This window comes from Vulpes lagopus, chromosome 6, assembly GCF_018345385.1.
Source record: "Vulpes lagopus strain Blue_001 chromosome 6, ASM1834538v1, whole genome shotgun sequence".
NCBI classification, from domain to species: domain Eukaryota; kingdom Metazoa; phylum Chordata; class Mammalia; order Carnivora; family Canidae; genus Vulpes; species Vulpes lagopus.
The window spans coordinates 46176341-46202656 of record NC_054829.1 but is presented as its reverse complement, the minus strand read 5'-3'; the positions used below and the strand labels follow the sequence as shown (position 1 = coordinate 46202656).

Below are 26316 nucleotides of genomic sequence, written 5' to 3'. Positions count from 1 at the left end.
GCTCAGGGTCCTGGTGTGTGGCTGAGGCACAGAGTAAAGTTGGAAGGTTGGTGACTTTGCTTCTCAGGGCTCAGAATGCCTGTTTTACTGCAGGTCTTGTCCAGGACTCGTACCCTAGTTAGCACCTAGTTTATTGCCTTGTTTCTGGTACCCATGGAATGAGTACTGGCCTGGCTTGAAGTTCCCTGCCACCAAACTTGAGTCACAAATCTTGTAAGCTGTGTTTTCTTATTTCTTCACTTTGAAACTCTTCCTTGGTTCTCCCACTTGAATCTCATTTGTTTAGATGGGGCCTTCCCTTGTTCTTCAGGGACTACAGCCTGTTCTAAACTGCTGGGGTATCTGATGCTTACAGGCCTTTTCATGAGCTCCCTTGAGGTCATATCCATTCTGTGCTGCCCACTATTGAAGCTCCCTGATGTTGACTGCCTAACCCCAACAGAGAGCCTGGAGTTAGACATCACCTCACCCTGTACCCTAATCAGACCAGCACAGCATATCCTCTACCCTCCACACATTGGTAGCTACCCTGGGGCTTACTGGCAATGAATGCGGACCTCTGTTGACTGCTTACTTCTCATCTTTCCAGCCTGCTCTCACATCTTGTTGCCCTGCTCCAATGGGGGCAATGGATGGGGTATCAGATGTCTCCAGGAAGACCAATCTTTTTGCCAATAGGGCCCCAGATTTGTAATCAATTGATTCCACTGTGTGATGACAAAAGTCTGCAGCTGTCCCATTGCACAGTTTACTTCAGAAGTTAAGACAAATCTTGTTTGTTTTCTGGAAGGTATGGTTTCCAATCCTATTTCAAAAATACATTTTGCCTCTGTATGGTCACTCTGGTCACCCTGTCTAGAACTTCAACTTCCTTCCCCAGTATTCCCCATTCCCTATTCCTTATTATTTTTCTTAGTGCTTTTTTACTAAATACTGCATATCTTACTTACTTATCTTGTTTATTCTTTGTCCCTTCTGGTGGAATATAAGCCTTATGAGGGCAGCAGTTTTTATTTATTTAATTATGCCTGCACCAGAGCAATTCTTGACCCAGGGGAGTCACTCAACTAATATCAATGAGGTAAATTAGGGAGTGCATGGTGAATGAAGGGATGCTGGCTTCTTGCCCTCTGGGGCATTGGCCACCCAAGACTGTGGGCATCTGGCCTACCCATATAGCTTGTCCATCTTGTTCCCAGGAGCTGGGCTCCTTGGCTTTCTGCTCTCTCCATGGCACAGCACTCACCTTCAGCTTGTGCTCATGCTCCTTGTTAACACGTGCAAGCAGCTGGGCTTTCCTTCTGTTAAGGGCATCGATGAGGGCATCACATTGGGCCACCAGGCAAGCCTCAAACTCCACGCTGTTCTCCTGCATGAGAGAGCACATGTCTTAGCCCCAAAGCACCTGGGTTCCTTGGGCTGCCAGAAAAAAAAGAGCTCCCCTGTCCATTTGTGGGATGGAGATCCCTGCTGAAGGAGATAAAAAAGAACTCTGTCCACAATGCACATTTAGCATTTTAAAAATAACTGCACAAATTTCATTCTACAGTGGTAATATTCACTTGAATTTTACATTGAAAAGGATAAGCATTACTTAATAAATTAATTTTTATCAAAAGGAGATCATCTCCACAGTCCACATTATATTGCATAAAATAAAGCTTGGTTTGTAGAGCTGAACAGGAATCCTTCTGAGGGCTGGCATATGTCTACTTACATATGGTGGAAGGTGGCATTCAGAGAGGTTGGCTGCCTGAATGGGTGGGGTATTGTGAAGGCAGGAGAGTTAAAGAATCATTAAATTCAAGAAGAGAGAGAAGAAAGAGGATGGCAGTGGTCTTCAATATTAAACAATAATCCAATAACAATAGAAGTTTATTAGAATAATCATGGGCAAATTACAAAAGTACTTGCTCCTTTCATTAAGGAAAGCAAATAGTTAATGCACATAGCTAGCTGATCAAGAACAACTGGTACATGTAACAAGCATCATTCAGCTATAAAAGTCAAGCCATGAACCAACTGCTTGTGGGAGAAAACTATGTTTGAAATGAACTATAAAAAAAAAAAAAAGAAAAGAAAAGAAATGAACTATAGCTTCTCCATGATGTTTAAATTGAATCCTGGATCTAACTATTGACTTGATTTAAATCTATACATGCCATAGACATTTTCTTTCAAGTAATTCTCTCCTAAATCATAAGGATTCATTAACAGTAATCCTTTCAATAAGTTACATGTATAATTTTAATTACCAAACCATAATCTGAAAAACAATTGTAACAGAGAAAATGAAAGATGAATACTCACATATTCATGAATAGCACTGAAAAAATAGCATCCAACTGAGTCAACTGTAAGCTTTTGGGGACTGGCGAGGAAAGAACAGCTTAGCCTATCAAAATTTAATTTATTCCCCAAATCATAAAGAACTTAATATAAGGATATACTGATAGATATCTGATAACTTCTCAAGTGCAAGGTCTTCTTCATTTAAGGTGTGCATTAGTAATTGCTAAAGCAATGACTCCTACGTGTAAAGTTTCAGCTTTCATGACAATTGCTTTTGAGTACTCAGAGAAGTCTTATGGAAAACATCACTTAAGAGCTCTCTCTGTCCCATGCAGGGTAATATTGGGAGGATGAGGGCAGGCTTCTTACAGGTTCTGATTTAGAGCAGAAAGAAAGCTTTGCTCTGACGAAGAGGTGGGGTGCAGAGGCAAGAGCAGAGAAGAGACTGACTCTGTTGCAATAACCTCTGTTGCTCTGGGAAACAGAAGGAAGTGTGCAAGTGGTAGGTTGTTGGGGAACCAAAAATTTTAACATGAGCACACATGCAAAAAAGGATGAGGAAGTCAGTGTGAGATGCTTTGAAAGGCTGGCTTACATTTAAAAAGATATTTCTACCTTCACATGGGTTAAATATTAACTCAGACAGCAATTTACTGGAGGCCAGAGTGAAGGTTATTTCTGTGGGGCAACCTCAAAACATAAGAACAGTAAACAGAGAAGGTCATTATTTAAGCATCTTGTGCAGTTATTGGCTTCTTCCCTTTAGCAATAGTGGAGAATTCATGGGCTCTTAAATGCTGGCTGATCTGAGTGTCATTGTGTTCAAATAAAGTAATCTGAAATTATAGCTACCAAGGGGGCTCATGGTTAGAAAATACTTAAGTATCTAAGTAGAGAAGAAGCATTACTATGCCAGGAGGGAAGGAAGGAGGAAAGGAAAGAAGGAAGGAAGGAGGAAGGAAGGAATGAACGAAGGAAGGAAGGAAGGGAGGAAGGAAAGAGGGAGGAAGGAAGGAAAGGATGGAGGAAGGAAAAGAGGGAGGAAGGAAGGAAGGAAAGAAGGAAGGAAGGAGGAAATGTGACCTGTTTGTTACCATCAGATAAGATATAACTATTGGAAGGTGTTTTGGGAATCTGAAGAGTTTAAAAAATGCAACAGTTATGACTCTGAATTCACAAGGAGACCTCTTTTCTAAATCCAGAGTAATAGAGGACCTCAGTCCCAAAGACAGGAACTATTTGGAAAACCAGGCTGTGTTGCCACCTTGTTGGCAAAATATAACCACCTTGAGAAGGGGGCATATTTGAGTTGATCTGTACTCATGTTTGCATTAGAAGAGACAGAGGAGAAAAAAATAATTGGAATTTCCCCACAACATACAAAAGTAGAAGAAATAGACAAACTTCCCCACTACACAGCTACATCTTAACCTGTGGAGGTTTGCTTTCAGTCTCAGGTGCTGCCAATACCTGGATCTGCTGGACCATGTTGCGGAGCTGCACCAGAAACTCCTTGGCTTCTTTGGCCCTGTCTGACAGTCCATTCAGCGCCTGAGACAGCTGGCTCTGCAAAGATAAAGAAGGAAGCCATGGAGCTGTAGTCATAGAAAGTAGCAAAAAGATTGTACAGAGTTGTTTCGATCCAAGACCCCAGCGTCTTCAACCTCCTCAGATTCTTCTTGTCAGAGCTTGGGACATGTAGTCAACATTTGTAAAGAGGATTCTGGTAATAAAGGTATCCAGACATCCTTCCACAGGCTCCTGAGAACTTTCTCTTCTGAAGCAGTGAAAACTCCGGGCTATCGCAAAGGCCCTCACCAACTGATATCTGCCTGAAATTACTTCATCTCATTAATTAGTTAATTAATTCAGCAATAATTTATTTAATTTAAAATTAAAAGAAAACAGTGAGTCAGATGATTTGATAATCGCCAAAGTTATTTAGGCCAAAGTGCTATTGGTCTGGGCCTGAAGTAGGAAGATTAGAGTCAAGAACAGGATGAGAAGAATGAAGGGTTAGAGCACTGGTGTGACTCTCTGGGGCCGCTCCAATGGAATGACAGATACAAAAGCCACAACTGCATTCCTCCTCATCAAGGTTACCTTTCTTCTCCCAATTGCAGCCCTCCCTGTTGCCCTTACTCCTCTCTACCCCTAAACCAAGGCAGACTCTTCCTGATTTCCCACACTGTCCTGTCCATATGGGATGCAATTCTGTTGGACGGCTGTGTGTGCATGTAAACACTTGCTTTTTTCTCCAGCCTCTCTGCCTGCTGGGGTGGCCACGGGACACACTGCTAAGTGATGAGACGGAAGTGGCTGTTGGCTGGAGGTAAGGAGGGTTCTGAGAAAGCTCTTGCTTTTCTCTCACATGAGACCAGTGTGTCTGGTGCAGCCTCTGCCCTTGTGTTCCCGACTTTATGGTAGATGTCTTAGGACTCTCATTGAGATGGCCAACGTGGTAAGGGAGGAGGGTTGGAAGGAGAAAGAGCCTGGGTTCCAGGGGCAGCTTTGAGCAGCTGGATAACCCTTGAAATCTCCTACCACTAGGCTTCTTGTCTATGGGGAACATTTAACTCCCAGTTAAGTTTCTGTACTGGGGTTTCCATTACTCCCAGCCACTACCATTGTACTTAATGCAAGAGTTCTTCTAGCAGCCCAGGCATATCCTTCCATCTCTCCTGTAAATTATAGAGACAAACTCCTTTCCCACAATACCTTCTTTGAAAGCTAAAGCCCACTCTCTTCCTTGCCAACACAATACTTTAACCACTCTTCCCTTTCAAGTAAAAGGACAGAATCTTAAGATTATATCTCTTGATCTAATGAATGTTTCTCTTGTCTCTTTTTAAAAAACTTTAAATCCAGTATAGTTAACATACAATGTTATATTAGTTTTAGGTGTATAAGAGAGTGATTCAACAATTTCATTCATTACTCAGTGCTCATCAAGCTAAGGGTACTTTTAATCACCTTCAACTTACCATATGTAATTCCACTACTGGATATTTATCCAAAGCATACAAAAACACGAATTGGATAATATATACACACCCCTATGTTTATTGCCACATTATTTATAATAGCCAAGATATGGCTCAGCCATAGAAAAGAATGAAATCTTGCCATCTGCAACCACATGAATAGAACTAGAGAGTATGAGGCTAAGTAAATATTTTTGTCTTATATTTGCCTTATTAAATACAAAGTTGGGCACTGGATGTCCCCAAAAATATGCATGCCAAATGCTTAATAGAAGCAACGTGGGGTGGTAGAAAGAAATAGGCCTTGGAAGGGCTCAAATCCTGCCTCTGTCCTTTACTAAATGTGACCTTGAGAAAGTTCCCTGTGCCTGAGTTACTCCAATGCAAAAAATGGGAAGCATAATAATGTTTTGTCGTTGGGTCATTGTGAGCGTTTAGTGCATTTACCAATGTAAAAGCTCCTGTTAGCTAAGGGTAATGGCTAAGGGATCTACTCTGAATTCATAAATGCTGCCAGTTACTTGCTGAAAACCTTTTATAGATAGTATTACCTCCTCCAAAAAATGAGAAGAATATTACTATTCTTGGGTGTTATGAGCATTGCATGAGATACTAGATTAAAGCCCCCCCCCCTCAAAAATAAAGCCCAGAACCCCTCTGATGCATGGTACATGATTAATAAATGTTGGTTGTTATTAACTCTTTTTTTTTTTTTTTAAGATTTTAATTATTTATTTGAGAGAGAGACACAGAGAGATAGCATAAGCATGAGAGGGGGGAGGAGCAGAAGAAGATGGAGAAGCAGGGAGCCTGACATGGGGCTTGATCTGGGGCTTCAGGAACCCGAACCAGAATCATGACCCAAGCCTAAGGCAGATGTTTAACCGACTGAGCCACCGAGGTGCCCGGGTTGTTATTAACTCTTATTCATCTTCTTTCTTCCTGCTCACAAATGCCTGCAGCCTGATGGGGGAGATTCGCAGAGCATATTCCTGGAACAGGATCTGTTGGAAAACATCCTTCATCACTAATACTTTGATCTATGTACTCAGACTCAGGGAGGCTAGACCAACACAGCTGAGTAAAAAAAAGCACAAAGTGAGCCTACAATGCTGGAAGGACCACTCAGTTATTTATTACCAGGTTGCAGCTGCTCCCATAATTTGGGGAAAAAGCTTTCTCCTAAAGAACTTTTCCCGAGTCCAGGGGATGGAGGAGGGTAGGAAGGTCTCATTTAGAGGAGCAGGCAATAAAATGAGAGACATATTCTTAAGGAGACATTTTTCTTTTCTTTTTTTTAAAAGATTTTATTTATCTGTTCATGACAGACACACACACACACACACACACACACAGAGAGAGAGAGAGAGAGAGAGAGAGAGAGAGAAAGGCAGAGGCACAGGCAGAGGGAGAAGCAGGCTCCATGCAGGGAGCCCGGCATGGGACTCAATCCTCTGTCTCCAGGATCAGGCCCTGGGCTGAAGGCGGCTCTAAACCGCTGGGCCACCGGGGCTGCCCAAGGAGACATTTTTCATAGTTACTTTAGAACTCAAATCCCTTTTTCTGAATGAGCAAAAGTTTGCTGGCTACCACAGTTTTCTTCCCCCTTTTATTATAATCTCTGTCTTAGTAACCACATTTGGATATTGGAATATAGAAACCAAGTTCATTCAGCTATACAGAACTGACGCTACATAATTTCTTATATCCCCACCTGGCAATTAATTGTACAATATGAGTTAGACCTGACACCCATAAAGAATTGTTGACCAGTCACTGCTATCCACTTAGAAAATAATTATTCCATAGTATGCAAATAGTGTTGGCCTCATCCACTCCCAGGTTTTTATATGGCAAAGCAATAAGTAAGCTGAAAAAAAAATCAATTCGTTTGCAGATTACCTCTCTTTGTGTCTATATTCAGTCTCAAGAATGCCTTCTATCTGGTTAATGGTTCTGGTATTTGATAAACAACTGCATTATATGATAAAGATCTAAAAACCTTTTTCTTAAGTTTTGCCAACTTGTAGAAATTGAGCAGGAGACAATGAAAAATCTTGGAAACTATTTATCACTAGAAAATGTTCTTATTATAAGGATTTATGTGTGCTTGCTTTTATAGGATAGTCTTTTGATCACACTTATAAGCTACATCTGATGTAGAAGAACATTATTATTATTGATTGATTTTGTTTCCCAGAAGCATTTAAATTTCTGCTCCGGGCTCACAGAAATGTTTTGTATTCAGGACCACAGACCAGCCCTGTAAATTTATATCAGAACACCAAAGATGCAAATATTTAGTGTGTGTTTTCATTACAGCACCTTTGGCTGTATATGTAGCCATTAGAAGCAGTTTATAATGCCAAAGCAATGCCATTCTGATTTCCTGGATAGTTGTTTTCCAATTTTCTGAAAAGCTGTCATGATCAGAAAGTGAATGAGAGTGGGGAAATGTAACCAAGGAGGCAAGAGCTCAGAGCATGCTCTGAATCACCAAATCTTCCATCCCAGAAAAAACGGCAAGTTGCTCAGAGCGTGAAGGAGAGAAACAAAGCATTCTACCTCCTCCCTCCTTTCTGTGCTGCTTTCTTTCCAACTTCCACCCAGATTCCCCTCACATTCCAAAGGAGTGAAGGTTATAAGGGATCAAGAACTCAACCTGGAAACCCTGGGGGAGGACGGTCCACACCCTATTATTATTTAGGCTTGGTAGATGGGTATGGGATTCATTTCCTCCTGACCAACTCCTCCGTTGGCTGAGCATCTGCCAAGCTGCCAAGTATGCCCACATGGAGGATGGTGTCTCTTTTCCTCGCTCTGCCATGAACATCATTCATGTGTCATTTCCTCCCTTAGTTTACTACAAATATTGGATGGAGACAATTGGGACACATGAAGGAAAGCTTCCTGGCATCTGTGATCTGAAGTTTCAAGCATGGGACGGGTCAAAAAGGATCAACCCCAAAGAATTCATACAAAACAGATGAGGCCACACGCAAGCAACAGTGGCTTAATAGTCCCTGTGACTGTCACAGTGCACTCCACTCAGGTGCTATGGCCGATGCCACCTCCTTCTCAGGTACCAGGGTCAACACAAAATGCAGAAGCAAAGTGACAGTTGATGTGATGTGACTCTGAAGTAAGGCCCCTAGGAGAAGAACAATTTTTTCCTGGAAGAATTGCTGATTTTTAAGTCTTACTACATTAAAAAGTAAAGGCAATGGGGCACCTGGGTATCTTAGTTAAGTGTCTGCTTTCAGCTCAGATCATGATCCCAGAGTCCTGGGATTGAGCCCTGAGTTCGGCCTCCTGCTCAGTGGGGAGTCTGCTTCTCCCTCTATCCCCTACCTGCCATTCGTGCTCACACTCTCTCTCTCTCAAATAAATAAATAAAATCTTCTTAAAAAAGTGAAGGCAAAAAATTCTAGTAAGTTATGAAATATTGATCATTTCTTATTAGAAGAAGGGACTGAAAGGTGCTTCTTTTTATTTTTTAGCCATTAAATGGATATTTTCTTTTTGTTTATTTATTTATTTTTTATTGGTGTTCAATTTGCCAACATACAACATAACACCCAGTGCTCATCCCATCAAGTACCCCCCTTAGTGCCCGTCACCCAGTCACCCCCACCCTCCACTCACCTCCCTTTCTACCACCCCTTGTTCGTTTCCCAGAGTTAGGAGTCTCTCATGTTCTGTCTCCCTGAAAGGTGCTTTTTATGTGCATCCTATTTAATCTCAATCACTACCTTGCCATTTTGCAGAGGCTCAGAGTTGAGTTTAGTTTTTACAACTCACATATAAAAGAGCCCTAGTCTGACTACAGAGTTGTGCTCTTTGCTTCCACCGTCCAAAGAAGAAGAAGAGGAGTCGTCTCATACTCATACAGGAAGAAATAAAAACCACACATGGTGAGAGCATGTAAAACCAAGGAAGGTGAATTGGTAAGGGGATTATGATTGATTATGAGGAAATCTGATCATGTTTAAGAGGCAGATAAAACGTAAACCATAGCATATCTAGTTAACCTATGAAATGTTCAACTGCTTTTTTCCTGCATAAAGTTTTTTAGTGAATTTGAATAGGATCTGTCAATGAGATCCATGGGTCTCACGGGAGAAGGCCAAAAGCTTTGGACTGAGGTCCAGCGCTGGCTTTATCACCCACTGACCCAAGACCTTGGGAGGGATTCCAGTAAAGGAAGGAATAAGAAGTCACCAAGTGACTAGAACTTGGGGAACCTTTGAGCTGAACTCTCAGGGGGACTGATTCTCCTTCTGACTAAAACTTCTGTTTCTGGACTGTACCTCTTCTTCACATAAAAGATCTCTCGTCTGGTTTCCCTGGTTATGGAAGACCCTGGACCTACCCCAGCCCCAGCTGATGAATTAGATGGGCAGGAAGCCTCACAGGCTGGCCTGCCTGGAGATGAGGGCCAGCAGCGGGGCAGGGGCAGTAAACAGATTGTGATATGTAAACAAATAGTCTAAGTACATGTATGTACGTGTATGTGTGAAAATGAATGTGTATGTATGTGAGGAAGTATGAGCACAGAGTGTGTGAGTGTGTAAGAACGTGTGTGAGAATACATGTGTATATGAGACATCTCATCAGTGGAGTATAGGGAAGCTCTTGGCTTTGGGTAAGGCTGGTATCTAAGGGGCCTTATGGGCAGTTGATTTGGGTCCACTAAACTGCTGATTATTGATGATTGGTTGTGATAAAGACCCTCTCTGTGGCTAAACTGTAGCCAGGTTCCTCTGTGCCTTCTTCTCAACCTTGGCCTATAAAGACTTGATCAAAACACTAACATAGTTTCTAATGGCTTGTGGCCACATCTCTAGGATGACCCTAGCCCCCTTAAAATGTCAGCCTGAGGAAACTCAAGGCCCCTACATGAATTTACTGGTTGTTTCAGCCAATACCTGAAGATAGGGCCCCTGTCTCCTAGTGTCTGTAGGAGGATAGATGTCTAAAGTCAATAAGCACCAGTGAGCAGCCCCAGATGGGTTTCACATGGGCCCACCCCCTTCCCACTCTAATTTCTCACTTCCCTGCCTCTCCTGAGCCCTAGCTAATCCCCTTCCCACTCCCTCCTTCTCCCTGTAAAATGCCTCGTCCCTCCTGTACAAATGGAAGTTGAGTTCAGTTCACACTGAACTCCCACTATTGCAACAGTATATTACTGATTGAAATCTGTCTTCACCACTTTCACTGGTGTCCTGCTTTGTTTATATCTGATAGTGACTAACCCTGGCCCTGACCTAGGGCAAGCTGGGGTAATTGTGAGCAATGAGCTGTCCCTTCAGCAGGCCCGGGTTAACCTCAAGGATAGGGAAGGAAGCACATCCAAGTTCCCCTGCCTAAACTGGCCCATTTCTCATATATTAAACCAATCTTACCATTTTTACTGTGATTGTGACTTATAAGCTGTGTGGAAGACAGAAAGGAGGAAGACATTATGCATCTATAATCTAGAACACTGTTCCATATAATCCCCTTTCCCATTCCTCAGTGCTAGATCTGCACACACAAGTATGCAAACATCTACACCAAAAGTTAATGCATAATACTACTTACCACCTTTTTAATAACAATTCAAACCCAAATATTCTGTTTCAGTTATTCTTTAAACCATAAAAATGGACCAGAAATGTTCTTTTCTTTTTTTTTTTTTTTTTTTTACCAGATAGTAGCAACTGACTGAGGTAGACAGGGCAATATGGACTAATCTGGCACTGGGGTTAAGAAGATAGACTTTAAAGTCAGATGGACTTAGGTTTAAATCCTAGCCTTTTTTTTACTAGCTGTATGACCATGAACATATTACCTAACTGTAGTGGATACTCTGCCCTGATTCCCTTTTAAAGGCTGTTGCACATGGATGCAACTGGAGGGTATTATGCTGAGTGAAGTAAGTCAATCGGAGAAGGACAAACAGTGTATGTTCTCATTCATTTGGGGAATATAAATAATAGTGAAAGGGAATATAAGGGAAGGGAGAAGAAATGTGTGGGAAATATCAGGAAGGGAGACAGAACATAAAGACTCCTAACTCTGGGAAACGAACTAGGGGTGGTGGAAGGGGAGGAGGGCGGGGGGTGGGGGGGAATGGGTGACGGGCACTGAGGGGGACACTTGATGGGATGAGCACTGGGTGTTTTTCTGTATGTTGGTAAATTGAACACCAATAAAAATTAATTTATTAATAAAAAAACAAAAACAAAAAAAATAAAGGCTGTTGCAACTCTATGATCAACTAATCTTTGACAAAGTAGGAAAGACTATTCAATGGGAAAAATATGGTCTCTTTAACAAATGGTGTTGAGAAAACTGGACAGCCACATGCAGAAGAATGAAATTGGACCATTTCATTTCCTCACACCTTACACAAAAATAGACTCAAAATTGAGGAAAGACCTAAATGTAAAATAAGAATCCATCAAAATCCTAGAGGAGTGCATAGGCAGCAACCTCTTTGACCTCGGTTGCAGCAACTTCTTGCTAGACATGTCTCCAAAGGCAAGGAAAACAAAGGCAAAAAATGAACTGTTGGCATTTCATCAAGATAAAAATCTTTTGCACAGCAAAGGAAACAGTAGACAAAACCAAAAGACAACCCACAGAATTGGAGAATATATTGCAAACTACACATCAGATAAAGGGCTAGTAATCAAAACCTATAAAGAACTTATCAAACTCAACACCAGAGAACAAATAGTCCATTCAAAAAACGGGCAGAAGACATGAACAGACATTTCTCCAAAGAAGACATACAAGTGGTCAACAAACACATGAAAAAATTCTCAGCATCACTTGGCATCAGGGAAAAACAAATCAAAACCACAATGAGATACCACCTCACAGAAGTCAGAATGGCTAAAATGAACAAGTCAGGAAATGACCGATGTTGGTGAGGATGTGGAGAAAGGAGAACCCCTTTACACTGTTGGTGGGAATGCAAACTGGTGCAACCAGTCTGGAAAACAATATGGACATTCCTCATAAAGAGGTTCCTCAAAAATTTGAAAATAGAGCTACCCTATGACCCAGCAATTACACTATTGGGTATTTACCCCAAAGACACAAATGTAGTGATTGGAAGGGGCACCTGCACCCCAATGTTTATAGCAGTTAATAGCAGCAATGTCCACGATAGCCAAACTATGGAAAGAGCCCAGATGTCCATCAACAGATGAATGGATAAAGAATATGTGGTATATATATATATGTATATGTATATGTGTGTGTGTGTGTATATATATATATATATATGACTACTACTCAGCCAATCATCAAAAAAAATCTTGCCATTTACCATTATGTGGATGAAACTAGAAGATATTATGCTAAATGAAATAAGTCAATCAGAGAAAGATAGTTATCATATGATCTCACTCATATGTGGAATTTAAGAAACAAAGCAGAAGATCATAGGGGAAAACAGGAAAAAATAAAACAAGATGAAATCAGGGAGACAAACCATAAGAGACTCTTAATCATAGAAAATAAACTTGCTGGAAGAGAGGCTTGCTGGAAGAGAGAGGGGTGGGAGGACATGACATCACTGAATGTGGAGTTAGAAGAGATGTATACTATCAACTCTTGAGCAGTGAGCAAGTATGAACTGATCAGCATACCTGCATACCAGTGGACATACCCCATACAGTGACTATGGGCTTCAGAAAGAGAGCACATGTAATAGAACTTCAGACTACCTACTGTGATAGAACATGAGCAAGGAATAAAGCTTTGCCACTGAGATTTTAGGTTTTTTTTTGTTACTGTAGCAAAAGTGACTAATATAGATAGCAATTATAATATTTTCCTTCATGATTTAATTTAATTAATATTCATAGAGTTTTATCATGGACGCAGGCACAGTGATTCATGCTAGGAAAATAATGATAGAGAAAGTAAACACAATCCCTTCACTAAGGAACCATCATTGTTCTGAAACCACAACCATTCTGAGCTTAATAATTTTTATTTAAAAGTTCTCTCTTATGTGATCTCTAATGAAGCAGAAGACTAGACTATTCTAACATCCAACAACAGAAAGGTAACTTCTCCACCTCTCAGGACAAATGAGAAGTATCTGCTTTCCTCACCAGACACATAGCCAGTTCTGGCTAGAGTTTGAATTCTGGATGTACTCTACACAGCCTTTATCCATGAAACTTAAAATATTTTTCTGCCTTAGGAAACTCTCAAGCTGGAGATACAAATCAACATGGAGGGTTTTTCCAGCAAGATAGAAGAGTCACTTTTTGCCTCAAGGCAAAAAACAAAAAACAAAAACAAAAAAAAACCCCAAAACAAAAAAGAAACTGTTGCCTCACCCAATGTTCATCATTTCTTGGGGGAAAATCAATTTGCCATGTCTCTATGGATTTTGCAGAATTCTGGAAGCTGTGAAAGAATTCAGGCAGCAATTGTTGCAATGAAAGGCATGAAACTTTAATAAAGCAGCAAGTATATAGGCTGCAAGGTCAACACCACTCTGCCCAAGGCTCTGTCAGAGAACATGCCTTTCTATGGATATTCAAAACCATGTTATGTGTGTTGTTAGGCAGTTACTAAGTATTTATAGCTGAGGATCAAAAACAAGCCTTCCTTGGGCTAAGCCTTTGTGTAAATATTGGATTTTACATCCCACAGATGGACTACCAGATAGATCTCCTTTGTATGTATGCTGCCTTTTCTCTTTGGAAAATTGTAGGGCTCCACTCAGCAGGCTCTGAGTCCTTTCCCAGAAAGCTGTTTTCTCTGTGGATCCCTCTGGCTGCCTTCATGTCCACACTGGTCTGCCATGACCTTCCAGGTGGTATAGCATTCCACACTGTCTGATACTACCAGGGCACAGTTTTAAGATAAGCAAAATAGAATTGAGGTAAATAAATTTTCAGTTTTTTATAGTATTTAAGTGTCCCAGATAGAAACTCTCATTCTTCAAACAAGGGTTTTTCTTTTTCTTTTTTTTAATAATAAATTTATTTTTTATTGGTGTTCAATTTACCAACATACAGAAAAACACCCAGTGCTCATCCCGTCAAATAATTAAAAACGTGCTCCTAGAAATATATATGATGAGGTGAAAAAAATCACTGAACTATTTTTCATATAGAAATGCTTTTCCTGTGCTCTTTCAGAGACTTAAGTATTAAGTGCTAATGCAGGAATGACTACTATCTGTCCCTCAAGCTTCTAGTGATGAGAATGAAATAACTAGTGGGAGCAAGATGTTTTTGTTTTAAAAAATAACTTTCCCTCCATATTTCAAAAACAGAACATGCTCCTTTCAGAAAAATTGGAAAATAAAAGATTTAATAGAAGAAAAAAACAATCTCACCTGATATATTAATAGCCTTGATAATGAACCCTTGATGCTTATCCTTGAAATCTTGTATACACTGATACTGTCTATCGACAGCCAGATATGTATGTCTCTATATAATGTGTATCAACAAAACTGGGATAATATCGTATACCCATTGCTGTTTTTGAAATCTGCTCTTTTAACTTAATATGCTATATTTTCCCATCTCACAAAAACTATGTAACTCCCCCCCCTTTGTAATAGCTATATAACACTTTGATAACATTTACTATGTGGCAAGCACTGCTTATAATGCTTTGTACATATTAACTCCTCTTTTTTTCATAACACAACCCAGCAAAAGTAGGTACTTATGTTACTCAGAATTTTTGTAGGTGATAGAATTAAGCAAGGAAGGTTATATGGTCCAAAGTCCTAAAATTGTTAAGCAGAGCAGTATCCAAACCCATGAGGTTTCCGGCCAGCATTTATTCTGTTAACCACTAAGTTTTAGGGTAACCCACTATGTAGATGCATCATAATTTATTTAACTACTCTCCTGTTTTAGAACGTTTAGTTTGCTTCCATCTTTTGCAAAGAACTGACATGAATTTCCTGGAGTAAATCTTTCAACACATTCTTGATTATTCTCATTTTCAGAAATGAAATTTCAAATTTACTCATATTAAATGTTATCATGTTATTAAAATGTCCCTGAGTGCTCATTCAATTTATACTCCTGATAAAGGTGATGTAATGCCTGCCTATATAATGCACTGGAAATATTATCATTTGTATTAATTTTTGTGATCAGATAGAAAAAGACTGGAATCTCATTTCTAAAATTTGCTTTAAAATTACCAAGTTGAGAGGAGGGAGATTTTTTCCAAAAGCTTCTTATTGATTTTTTTCCTAGTTAAGGTGAAAATTCTCACTGATATTATTTGTAAAGCATTTGAGAGAGAGAAGTCCTAGCCCAGAGTGTTACTAGTATTACTGAAGTGTTTGTCAAGGAAATTAGCTTCTTCCCACTGTTGATGACTATCTTGAACAAGGCTGGCCTCAGGACACTTGTTTGCTTACCAAGAAAGCCATAGGGACCAAAAACAGAAAAACAACCTAGAAAATTTGGGTGGCTCCCAGAGAAGTGAAAAGTCATGGCTTAATAGTTTTAGTAGAATTTGGTCAGAAGGTCTGGTTCACAAAATCTCTACTCTTTAGAGATTATTTTGTGGACACATACATGTACGCAAGAGCTTCTGGTAAAGATTCAATGAGCATAAGAGAAGAATATATTCTTTGCTTCTCAGAGAGTGTATATATATATTTTTATATAATATATAAATATATATAATAAAGACAATATGCATAATATAAACTTTATAACACATTTGTCAACATAATTAAACTTGTTAACCAGATTGTTCAGATACCCTATATTCTTGCTTATTATTTGTCTCTTTGGCCTATAATATTCTAAAATAAAGAAGTGATTAAATTTCCCACAAAGATTGTGCTTTAATCATGTTCTTTATTTATAAGAGTTTTTGTCTTATGTAATGTGGCTGTGTTATTTGTTCTATCTTCTTTGTGCATCATTATATCTTTTAACATTAGATCATATCCTTTTGTGTTTCACTTAATTCTTTTGGCCTTGAACTTTATTTCATCTGACACTATTAAATTTTCCCTCCTCTTTCTCTCTCTCATATAGCTTGGCCCATCCTTTTTTTTTTTTTTTTTTAGATTTATTTATTTAAGGGCAGGGAGGGGCAGAGGGAGAGAATCTTCAAGCAGACTCTTCACTGAGCGTGGAGAACATTGCGGGTCTCAATCTCATGACCCATGATACTGTGATCTGAGCTGAAACCAAGAGTCAGATGTTAACTGACTGAACCACCCAGGTACCCCCACTTTGCTCATCTTTTATTTTAAAACTACGTTTGTTTTTAACTCAATGTGATTTTTTTTACCTTATCATAGGGAAATTTGGGCTATTTACATTTATTATATTAATTGATATAGTTGGCTTTATTCCATCTTTAGTGTATATATTTCTATTATCCATTTCCTTTAAAAATTTTTCATAGCATAATCACATTTCTTTTAACATCTAAAATTACTCACCAGTTAATTTGGATATTTTGCTATGTTTTTCTATTTTGCAAGCTGTTACCTTCCCATCTTTCATCCAATGTAAACCTACATTTGTCTATTATTAAGTCAAAATTAACTAGTAACTTTGATCCTCCTATCGAACTACATTCCCTCAAATGCTTCCTTTAATGTTTATTAATGTCTTGCACATTAAGAAATATTTAATATTTAAATATCTAAATAACTCCTGGATCAAATAGGAAATTAAAGCTGCATTTATAAAATTTCTATATATTAATGAGGAGAATCAGTTTATGAAAGTATATTGTTTTTTTTCAAATATGATTTTTTGCAGGGCTAGCTAGGCAACTCAAACACTATAACATTGTTCCCTTTAGAAATACTGTTCTTAGATGGAACATAAAAGAATGGATGAGGAGCCCCTGGGTGGTTCAGTTGGCTAAGCGTCCAACTCATGATTTTTGCTCAGGTCATGATCTCAGAGTTGTGAGATTGGGCCCTGGGTAGGGCTCCATGCTGGGTGTGGAGTCTGCTTAAGATTCCAGAGGAAAAAGAGGTGGCTTTTTTGCACTTACGTTCTCTATCCAGGGCTTTTTGGCACTTAAGTGCTATGCCCAGGATGGCTCTGACACATTGTTCTTAAGTTTTAAGAATTCAATAATTTCAGAATTGTTTTTTAATGAAATCTCAGCTTACTTGAACTTATCTTAGAAAAGCTATAGTTGGGGATCCCTGGGTGGCTCAGCGGTTTGGCACCTGCCTTTGGCCCAGGGCTCAGGCTCCCAGCATGGAGCCTGCTTATCCCTCTGCCTGTGTCTCTGCCTCTCTCTCTCTCTCTCTCTCTATGTCTATCATAAAAAAAAAAAAAAATCTTAAAAAAAAAAAGAAAGAAAAAGAAAAGCTATAGCTTCCAAAAGCATGGGAGTCATTAGTAGGTTGGTAAATGTTAATCACAATATCTGAATTTTAATTCTGACCTCAGGACCCCACTATATCATCAATGCAGACATTAGCAAAAATTCTTTTTCTTTTTTTTAAAGTTTTTAAAATTTATTTAAGCAAACTCTATACTCAACATGGGGTTCAAATTCATGACCCAAAAATCAAGCATTGTTGTTGCATGTTCTATCGACTGAAACAGCCAAGTGTCCCCACACATTCTTTAAAAACAAAAGGTACACAAGACCACTACAGACCCACCAGACTGACAACATTAAGTGCTGGTGAGGATGGGGAACCTCACACACTGATAGTGGGAGTTAAAATGGTAAAACCATTTGAGAAAACTGGCTCTTTCTAATAAAGTTAAATGTACACCTACCCTACACAACAGCATATGTCCCAAAAGACTTGGATAAAATGTTCATAGCAGCTTCATTTATAATAGCCCCAAAGCTGGAAACAGTGCAAATGTCTGTCAACGGTAATATGAATAAGTTGTATATATTCACACAATGGAATACTGTTTAGTAATAAAAAAGTACAAGTTAATGATATACACAAAACATACATGAAATTTAAAAAATTATATGGAGTAAAAGACATGAGACACAAGAAAGTACACATTGGTTTTATGTAAATTTCAAGAATAGGCTATTTCAAGAACTAACCTATAATGATAGAAGTCAGGAAAATGAGGAGATTGACTGGAAAGTGTTGTAAAAAAATTCTCTGAGGTAGGGATATGTTCTATCTTGATTGTGGTGGTAATTTTATATATATATATATATATATATATATATACATATACACACACACATATATATATACACACATGTATGTGTATATATATTTATACATATGTATATGTATGTATATATAAATATATACACATATATAAAAATTATATATATACACATGTATACAAATATACATATATATGTTAAAGTTTATTGAGTAAATTTAAAATTTGTATATTTTACTACAATTTATGCTTTTCAAAAATGGATATTTTTGATCCTGAATAGCCAAAGCAAGAATTAAAAAACAAAGTTGGAGTCATCATACGCCCTGATTTCAAGCTATATTACAAAGCTATAGTAATCAAAACAGTATGGTATTGGCATAAAAACAGACACATGGATTCATGGAACAGAACAGAGAGCCCAGAAATTAACCTACACATATATGGTCAATTATATTATGACAAAGGAGCCAAGAATATACCATGGGGAAAGGACAGTCTCTTTAATAAATGGTGTTGAGAAAACTGGATCACTATCTTACATCATATAAAAAAATTAACTCAAAATAGATTAAAGGCTTGAGCATAAGACCTGAAACCACAAAATTCCTAGAAGAAAACAGGTGAAAAACTCCTTGACATCAATCTTGGCAATGTTTTTTGGATTTGATACCAATAACTAAGACAACAAAAAGCAAAAATAAACAAATGGGATTAGATCAAACTAAAAATCTGCTGCACAGCAGAGAAACCATTAACAAAATGAAAAGGCAACTTGCTGAATGGGAGAAATATCTGCAAATCATTTTTCTGATAAAGGGCTAATATCCAAAATAGATAAGGAGCACATACAACTCGATAGCAAAATAACAAATAATCATGTTAAAAATGGAGAGAGGGTCTGAACAGATATTTTTCCAAAGATGATACAAAAGGCCAACAAGTACATGAGATCACTAATAACCAGAAAAATGTAAATCAAAACCACAAAGTAGTATCACCTCATTCCTGTTAGAATAGCTTTATCAAAAAGACAAGAAACAACAAGTATTGGTAAAGATATGAAAAAAACAGAACCCTTGTGCACTGTTTCTGGGAATATAAATTCATGTAGCCAATGGAATATTGTATGGAGGTTGCTCAAAAATTAAAAATAGGACTACCATAGGATCCAGTAATCCCACTTCTGGGTATTTACCCAAAGAAAACGAAAACACCAACTTGAAAAGATATATGAAGCCTCATGTTCACTGCAGTATTAATTACAATAGCCAAGATATGGAAATAACCTGTCCGTTAGTAGATGAATTAATAAAGAAGATGTGATATATCTCTCTTACACACAAAATGTAATGTTATTATTCAGCTACAAAAAAGAATGAAATCTTGCCATTTGTGACAACACTGATAGAACTTGAGGGCATTAAGCTAAGCGAAATCAAAAAGAGAAAGACAACTACCATATGACCTCACTTATACATGGAATCTAAAACAAAACAAAAAAGACCCCCAAACTCATAGATACAGAGAACAGATTGGTAGTTGCCAGAGGTTGGGGGTAGGTGGTGGATGGGGATGGTGAGTGAAATGGGTGAAAAGTGTCAAAAGATACAAACTTCCAGTTATAAAATAAATTGAGTCATGGAGATATAATGTACAGCATGGCAACTATAGTTAATAACACTGTACTGTATGTTTGAAAGTTGCTAAAAGAGTAAATATTAAAAGTTCTCATCACAAAAAATGTTTTTTGTAGTTACATGTGATCATGGATGTTAACTAGATTGAATGTGGTGATCATTTCACAATATATTCCTTATCATTAACAATATATTCCTAATCATGTTGTCATACACCTGAAACTGATATAATGTTGTGTTTCAATTATACCTCAGTACTAAATAAATAGGTTAAAATAATGGACATTTTTCCCCAAAGATAAATACTCATTATATAATTAAACTCTGTTTACTAAGACCCCATGCTTTGTAGAAAAAAAAATGTCTTGAGATGGTCTTATTTTTTCAATTTAATTTCCGAATTTAAATAGATATTTGCAAAACCCTCAAGCATCTTATAATGGGCCAATAGAAATGTTTCACTCAATTTTGTTTAATACTTGATACTGGGAGCCCTCCACTCACAGGCTCTTATTGCCTTGGATGATCTCATGCCCTTCCCCTGGTCATATTGGCACTTTTCTTCTGTTGTAAGTATCCAGCAACACCTGAAATCCAGTTACCTGGTCACTGCTAACTGGTCTGTGTGCCCTCTCACAACGACGTGATTTTAATTTTAAAGATGTGTCTGATAAAGGTCATTTAGGAGGAAATGTATGCCTAATTTGAAAAGTGGCAATTCCTCAGAGGAGCAGGAATGATTGGCGCTATGGAATAAGAAATGGGATGACACATACCACCTCTTCGCCCACCCTCAGAAATGTCCTATCTTTTGGGAAGGCACAAAACCATCTCATAATGCAAATGTGCCCTTTCTGGCCAACTTATGATGTCATAAATTATAGGAAGAAGAACTTGTGTGCAGACATTCTTGATTCCTTTACATTGACTATGAGTTTGAGAGGCATGTTATCTTTCGTTTTGCTGATAAATCCACATGTCCTCTCTCTCACAGTCCTAATGTTCAATTTATAAAGCCCAAATATTAAGAAATTAAATTATTCTTAATAGAACTCTCCTTTTTACTACCATTGCTTTGGTTACTTTGAGAACAAAGTAAAACACAATCTTATTCTAATAAATGATCGTCTTTAGCAAAAGAGAAAATCTTTGGGATATCTCAAATAGCTTCTCAAATACATTTTGTTTTTTCTCCCCCAGTATTGAAAGATTTGTTAGGATCCAGTACTTATAGTCAATTTCCAACCAACATAAAATTAATAGTGATCATCAATAACGTTCAGGAAAATGGATTTAAGCCATGTCTGATTTCTTTTCACCCTTTGCCTCTGCGGCTCTGTCAATCTCCGTGCAAGTCAATTGCAGTGCCAGCCTAGTGAAAAGGGAATGGTTTCTATGACAACAGATTTTTGCTCTGCTAGTTAGAATCTAAGATTTGACTCCCACAGAAATAAATCTCACCATGGGAATTGGTTGATTTTGTAAACGACTAAATAACTGTGCAATCATTTCCAAAGAAAAGCCTGTTAAAAGCTTGCATGAGCAAGGGTAGGTTATGCAAGGTGACTGCTGAATCTGCCACCAACATCACACAGAGAGAGCCGGGAAATGCCTGTTTTGAGCTGCAGCTTGCTCCGTTCGGCACCCACCAAATGTGGGCTGCACAGCCTGGCCCTCTTGTGAATTTCAATGATGCTTTAATTCCAGGTGGAGGGAATAGATTTGAGAGCACCTCACAGAAAATGGCAAGTGTTCGTCACCAAATGTCTTCAAATGTCTTTCCTCTTATTTCCAGAAACTATTAGTTCCTTGAAAGGACAGGATTCCCAGAGCTGTGATTAAGGCAATCAGCACAGTATGACTTTAATTGCTTATTGCCTATTTCTCAGTTAAATTAAGTGCTGCTATTGTATAAGAATACTCTTTTAACTATCATTTCCCCTTTTTAATAATCCGCTTTATTTATTAATTTAAAATATATAGGAACACTTACAGATTTTTAACTTTCATTTTAAAACCTAACATGCTGCTAAGTGTTTCAAATAATGGTTTGTAAATATATTTTCCTAATAACATTTATACAAATTATAATGGTTAATTCTGATCTATAAGAAAATAATTGCTATCAATCTAGTGGTATATGATTAAAGCGAATTCCATTAATTCCATTCCTGGATCCAGTAAGCCAGGTTTCCTTCTGAACAGTGGGACTTGCTGCTGTAGCAGGAATTTCTGTTGCGGTGAGGTGGTATCCTCAGCAGAGATGTGAAAAGGGAATGAGTGTATGGCTTGAATAAGGATGCAAATATTCAGGACTGTGATGAGGACGCTCTGCAAAGTGCAAACTCAATAGCTAAATCAACTCTCTCCTACATAGCACGTTGATGCATTAGGCTCAGCAAGCTGGTTTTAAAAAGCCATTGCAAGTATGCAACAGAATCCCAGCCTGTTGCTGTCCCCACTGAGCAGAAGATAATTATGGCCAATTCTGGTAAAGTCTGCACCTCTATGCTGTACACCTTCCTTGTCTCTTCAGTCTGTTCCCTGATGCCAACTCTCCTTTTTCTTTCTCCTCTCAAAGCTTAGGAAGGATCTAATACCAGTCACTTAAGAATGATGGGCCAAGGAGCCCATTAGCCTTTCATTGAAAATCATGTGTATTAAATTTTTATCTAAACCAAAGATTTCCCTTTTACATTTTTCATTTCTAGTTGTCAAATGAAAGACTTGGTAGTTAAGGAAATTTTCAGTAATATTTAGAAAAGTGGGAACAATTTTGCTTAGGAAAGGGGACCTTGAAATTTTATCAATTTTAGCTTGCTGGTCACAAAGGCAAGCCTGATAACATCTTTTTAGGATGAAGTCTCTCTCCTTCCATCCCTCCCATTGGGCATCTTCTCCTTGGGGTAAGAGCATCCCTGTGAGGTCATTGGAGGCCTAGTCATATCAGCAGGTAAGAATGGAGGAAATGATCCCTTCATTCCGAGCTTTTCCCAAGAGCCAAGCCTAACATGGTGCAGACATGCTGGCAGTTCCTCTTCTTGCAGATCTGTCTTATTGTGTTTCTACCTCTAAATTTCTGACAAAAGAATGTTGTTATTGGAGTGCATCAATTTGATGGCATTTTATGGAGTGCATCTTCCTGAATGTCTTATATTTAGAATATCACCTTTTGACTATTTCTACTTATATATTTAAAATGATAGAACTCAGATTTGCAAATGGGCTAATCAATGAGTCAGGTGTGGTGAGAGGTGAACTATTGGGGAAGGTAGAAACCAGCGTATGTAGATATGTGGTTTCATGAGCAGAGTACAACAGAGACATCAAGTTGGGGGAAGGAATAATATCCAAAGGAAGGAGACAGTGAATAGTAGGAACAACTGAAAGAGGAGAAAGGTAAAGAGATACACAGAGGGAAGATGGAGAACAAGTTAAAATAAAATATCAGACCATGTGGGATGCTAGGGAAATGCCTGTGGTCTCCAGAGCACTTTAATCAATTCTATCAATGGTCCAGAAAGCTAGGCAATGTGGTGTCAACTGGGTCTAACCCTGAGGGACCAGCAATGCCACAGAGGTTATATGAAATCTGGAGAGAAAATCAAATATTAGGACTTATAACTTAAAGATTCTTTTTTCTCCCCACTGTGTAACTTAGAGATTCTTTATCTGTTTCTTTATGATATGCAATCAGAGTCAGCAGAAGTAGGCAGCTCACTAATTACATGAATGATTTTCAGTTCATGGTGGTACAAAGAAACTGGAAGAGGTGGTAGCTTCCTAATGTGTCAAGGTAGGTGAAATTACATCTCTCTTTCCTGTATGTATAGTTAGGATGGGCCACAAGAGAGATATAAAAGATATACATAAGTCAGGGATTACCCACATAGCAGTCATAATGAACATAGTGACATACGTCAACATATCAATTTTGAAAATATAGTGTTCACTGGAAAAGAAGCAAATTGCAGTATAATAGATGGATTAAGAATTCAGGCTTTGCATAACATTTTAGAAATGGAGGACAGTTTGGTGGTTGTCAGGGGTTAGGAATGGGGTTGGGGGATGGGTTTGGAGCAGGTTGAGCAGACAAAAGAGAACATATGGGTTTCAAAGGGCTACATGAGGAATCCTTATGGGGTTGGACCTATTGATCATCTTGACTCTGGTGGTATCTATATAAACTTATACAAGGGATAAACTTGTATTAAACTTAATGTACACACACACACAAGTAAAAGTAAAATTGGGACATCTGAATAAAATGGGTGAATTGTATCAATGTAAATACCCAGTGATATTGTGATATTGTACTATAGTTTCATAAAATATTATCACTGATAGAAACTGGGAAAAGTATAGAAGGGATTTCTCTATAGTCTTTCCTACAACTGCATATTAATCCACAGTTTTCTTAATTTAAAGAGGAAGAAAGAAACATTGCTTCAAATGAGAAAAACCTGGAAAATGTTCTTGGCCTCTTGTTCTATGACAGAAATTTTAAAATTTGCCCGCACAGAAAAGCAGGGTGATTCTCACTAATAAAATTACTTTTAAAGCCAAGGGGGAAAATTCAGGCTTTGGAACCAGATTGCTCTCCCACTTACCATTTTTGAAACTTTGGACATATTAAACTCTGAACCTTAGTTTCCTTCTTAGTAAAATGGGATAACAATAGTACCCACATCATTGAGTTATTGTGAGAAGAGACTGGCTCAATATATTTAATGTTCACAACAGGGCTTGGCACATCTTAAGTGCCCAGTAAGTTGTTGGTTCTTTCTTTTTTTTTTTTTTAAGATTTTATTTATTTATTCATGAGACACCGAGAGAGAGAGAGAGAGAGAGGCAGAGACCCACGCAGAGGGAGAAGCAGGCTCCATGCAGGGAGCCCAACGCGGGACTTGATCCCGGGACTCCAGGATCATGCCCCAGGGCCAAAGGCAGGCGTTACACTGCTGAGCCTCCCAGGGATCCCTCTTATTATATGAACGCTATGACTCTACTGATACAAAGTTTGAAAATAGGTGATACTAGAATAGGAATTCATATGTATACAGTGAGACTATAAAGAAATGCATGGAGGTGAATAATATAAATTCAGGACAGAAATACCTCTGGTGGGGATCCCTGGGTGGCGCAGCGGTTTGGCGCCTGCCTTTGGCCCAGGGCGCGATCCTGGAGACCCGGGATCGAATCCCACGTCAGGCTCCCGGCGCATGGAGCCTGCTTCTCCCTCTGCCTGTGTCTCTGCCTCTCTCTCTCTCTGTATGACTATCATAAATTAAAAAAAAAAAAAAAGTTAAAAAAAAAAAAAAAAAGAAATACCTCTGGTAATGAGGAGGGGAATACCCTGGGGAAGGACACACAGGGATCACCATTTGTCTGCATAGTGTTATTTCTCAAACACCACCTCCTATGAGACGCCGTCCTTAATTGCCCTGCCCCAGGTGAGATAATCAGTTAGCACCCAGATAGTACCTTATCTACCTCTGCTGTAGCACTCCTTCTTCTAGTGCTGTGTATTTCACTGGAGCTCCTTGACAGCAAGAATGGGTGCATTATGCCATGGCTGACTATTGAGAAATGAACATAAATGCTTAGAAAACCATTCTGTAGGATAATGAAATCATGGGACTGATTTATTATCAGAGGTGTTGCAAAGTTATAAAGCAAGAAAGGACAACGAACACTCTGCAGCAAGGTATTTGATGGGTAATTAATTAAAATATTCACGATGCACCTAACATGCGTAAGGCATCAGTCTAAGCTCTGCCGTACAAAGACAAACAGGATAAGGCACATACTCAAAGGGCATATGGTCTAGTATAGGAAAGACTTGCACCTATGATCTGTCTCTAGTAAGGAAAATGGACAAAGAAAGATATCTACCAAATGTTATGGGAGAATCTGAGTCTTCTAATTTCCCCAAGTGAGAATAGCACAAGACATTTTAGAGAACAAGAATACACTTTCAATGGGACTATATAGCTTTTAGCAACATGTTATATAAAAAATGTTTTCAATGGAAATACATAGTCTTTAACAAAAAGTTATATTTTATTCTAATTTAAAAACCCCTAAATAATACTCTATTTTGACCATATATAATCTTATGTAAAATTTATTATTTTAAAAAATCCCCTTAGCAAATGTTATAACCATGCAGTATATGCCTTCATTCGGGCACTAAAAGGTAACATTTTCCTTTCTGATTAATAGCTTGTTTGTTCCAAGATGCTATTTCCTAAATTTAGCTCACACAAAATGCTG

At 38.5% G+C, this 26316-nt stretch overlaps 1 protein-coding gene across 14 annotated transcripts in view; it reads right to left on the bottom strand.

Moving 5' to 3' along the window:
• The window catches only part of TRIM9 (tripartite motif containing 9), a 108818-nt gene that overhangs the window by 45281 nt on the left and 37221 nt on the right, over positions 1–26316 (bottom strand). For 9 of the 14 annotated variants that reach the window (XM_041758235.1, XM_041758237.1, XM_041758239.1 and 6 more), the window contains exons 2-3: positions 3763–3858; positions 1247–1369 (exon numbers count right to left, since the gene is read on the bottom strand). In XM_041758235.1, the coding sequence (XP_041614169.1) occupies positions 1247–1369; positions 3763–3858 (219 nt within the window). Of the gene's footprint in view, positions 1–1246; positions 1370–3723; positions 3859–26316 lie in introns of all 14 variants that reach the window. The other 5 variants (XM_041758232.1, XM_041758234.1, XM_041758240.1 and 2 more) reach the window with 1 other exon arrangement.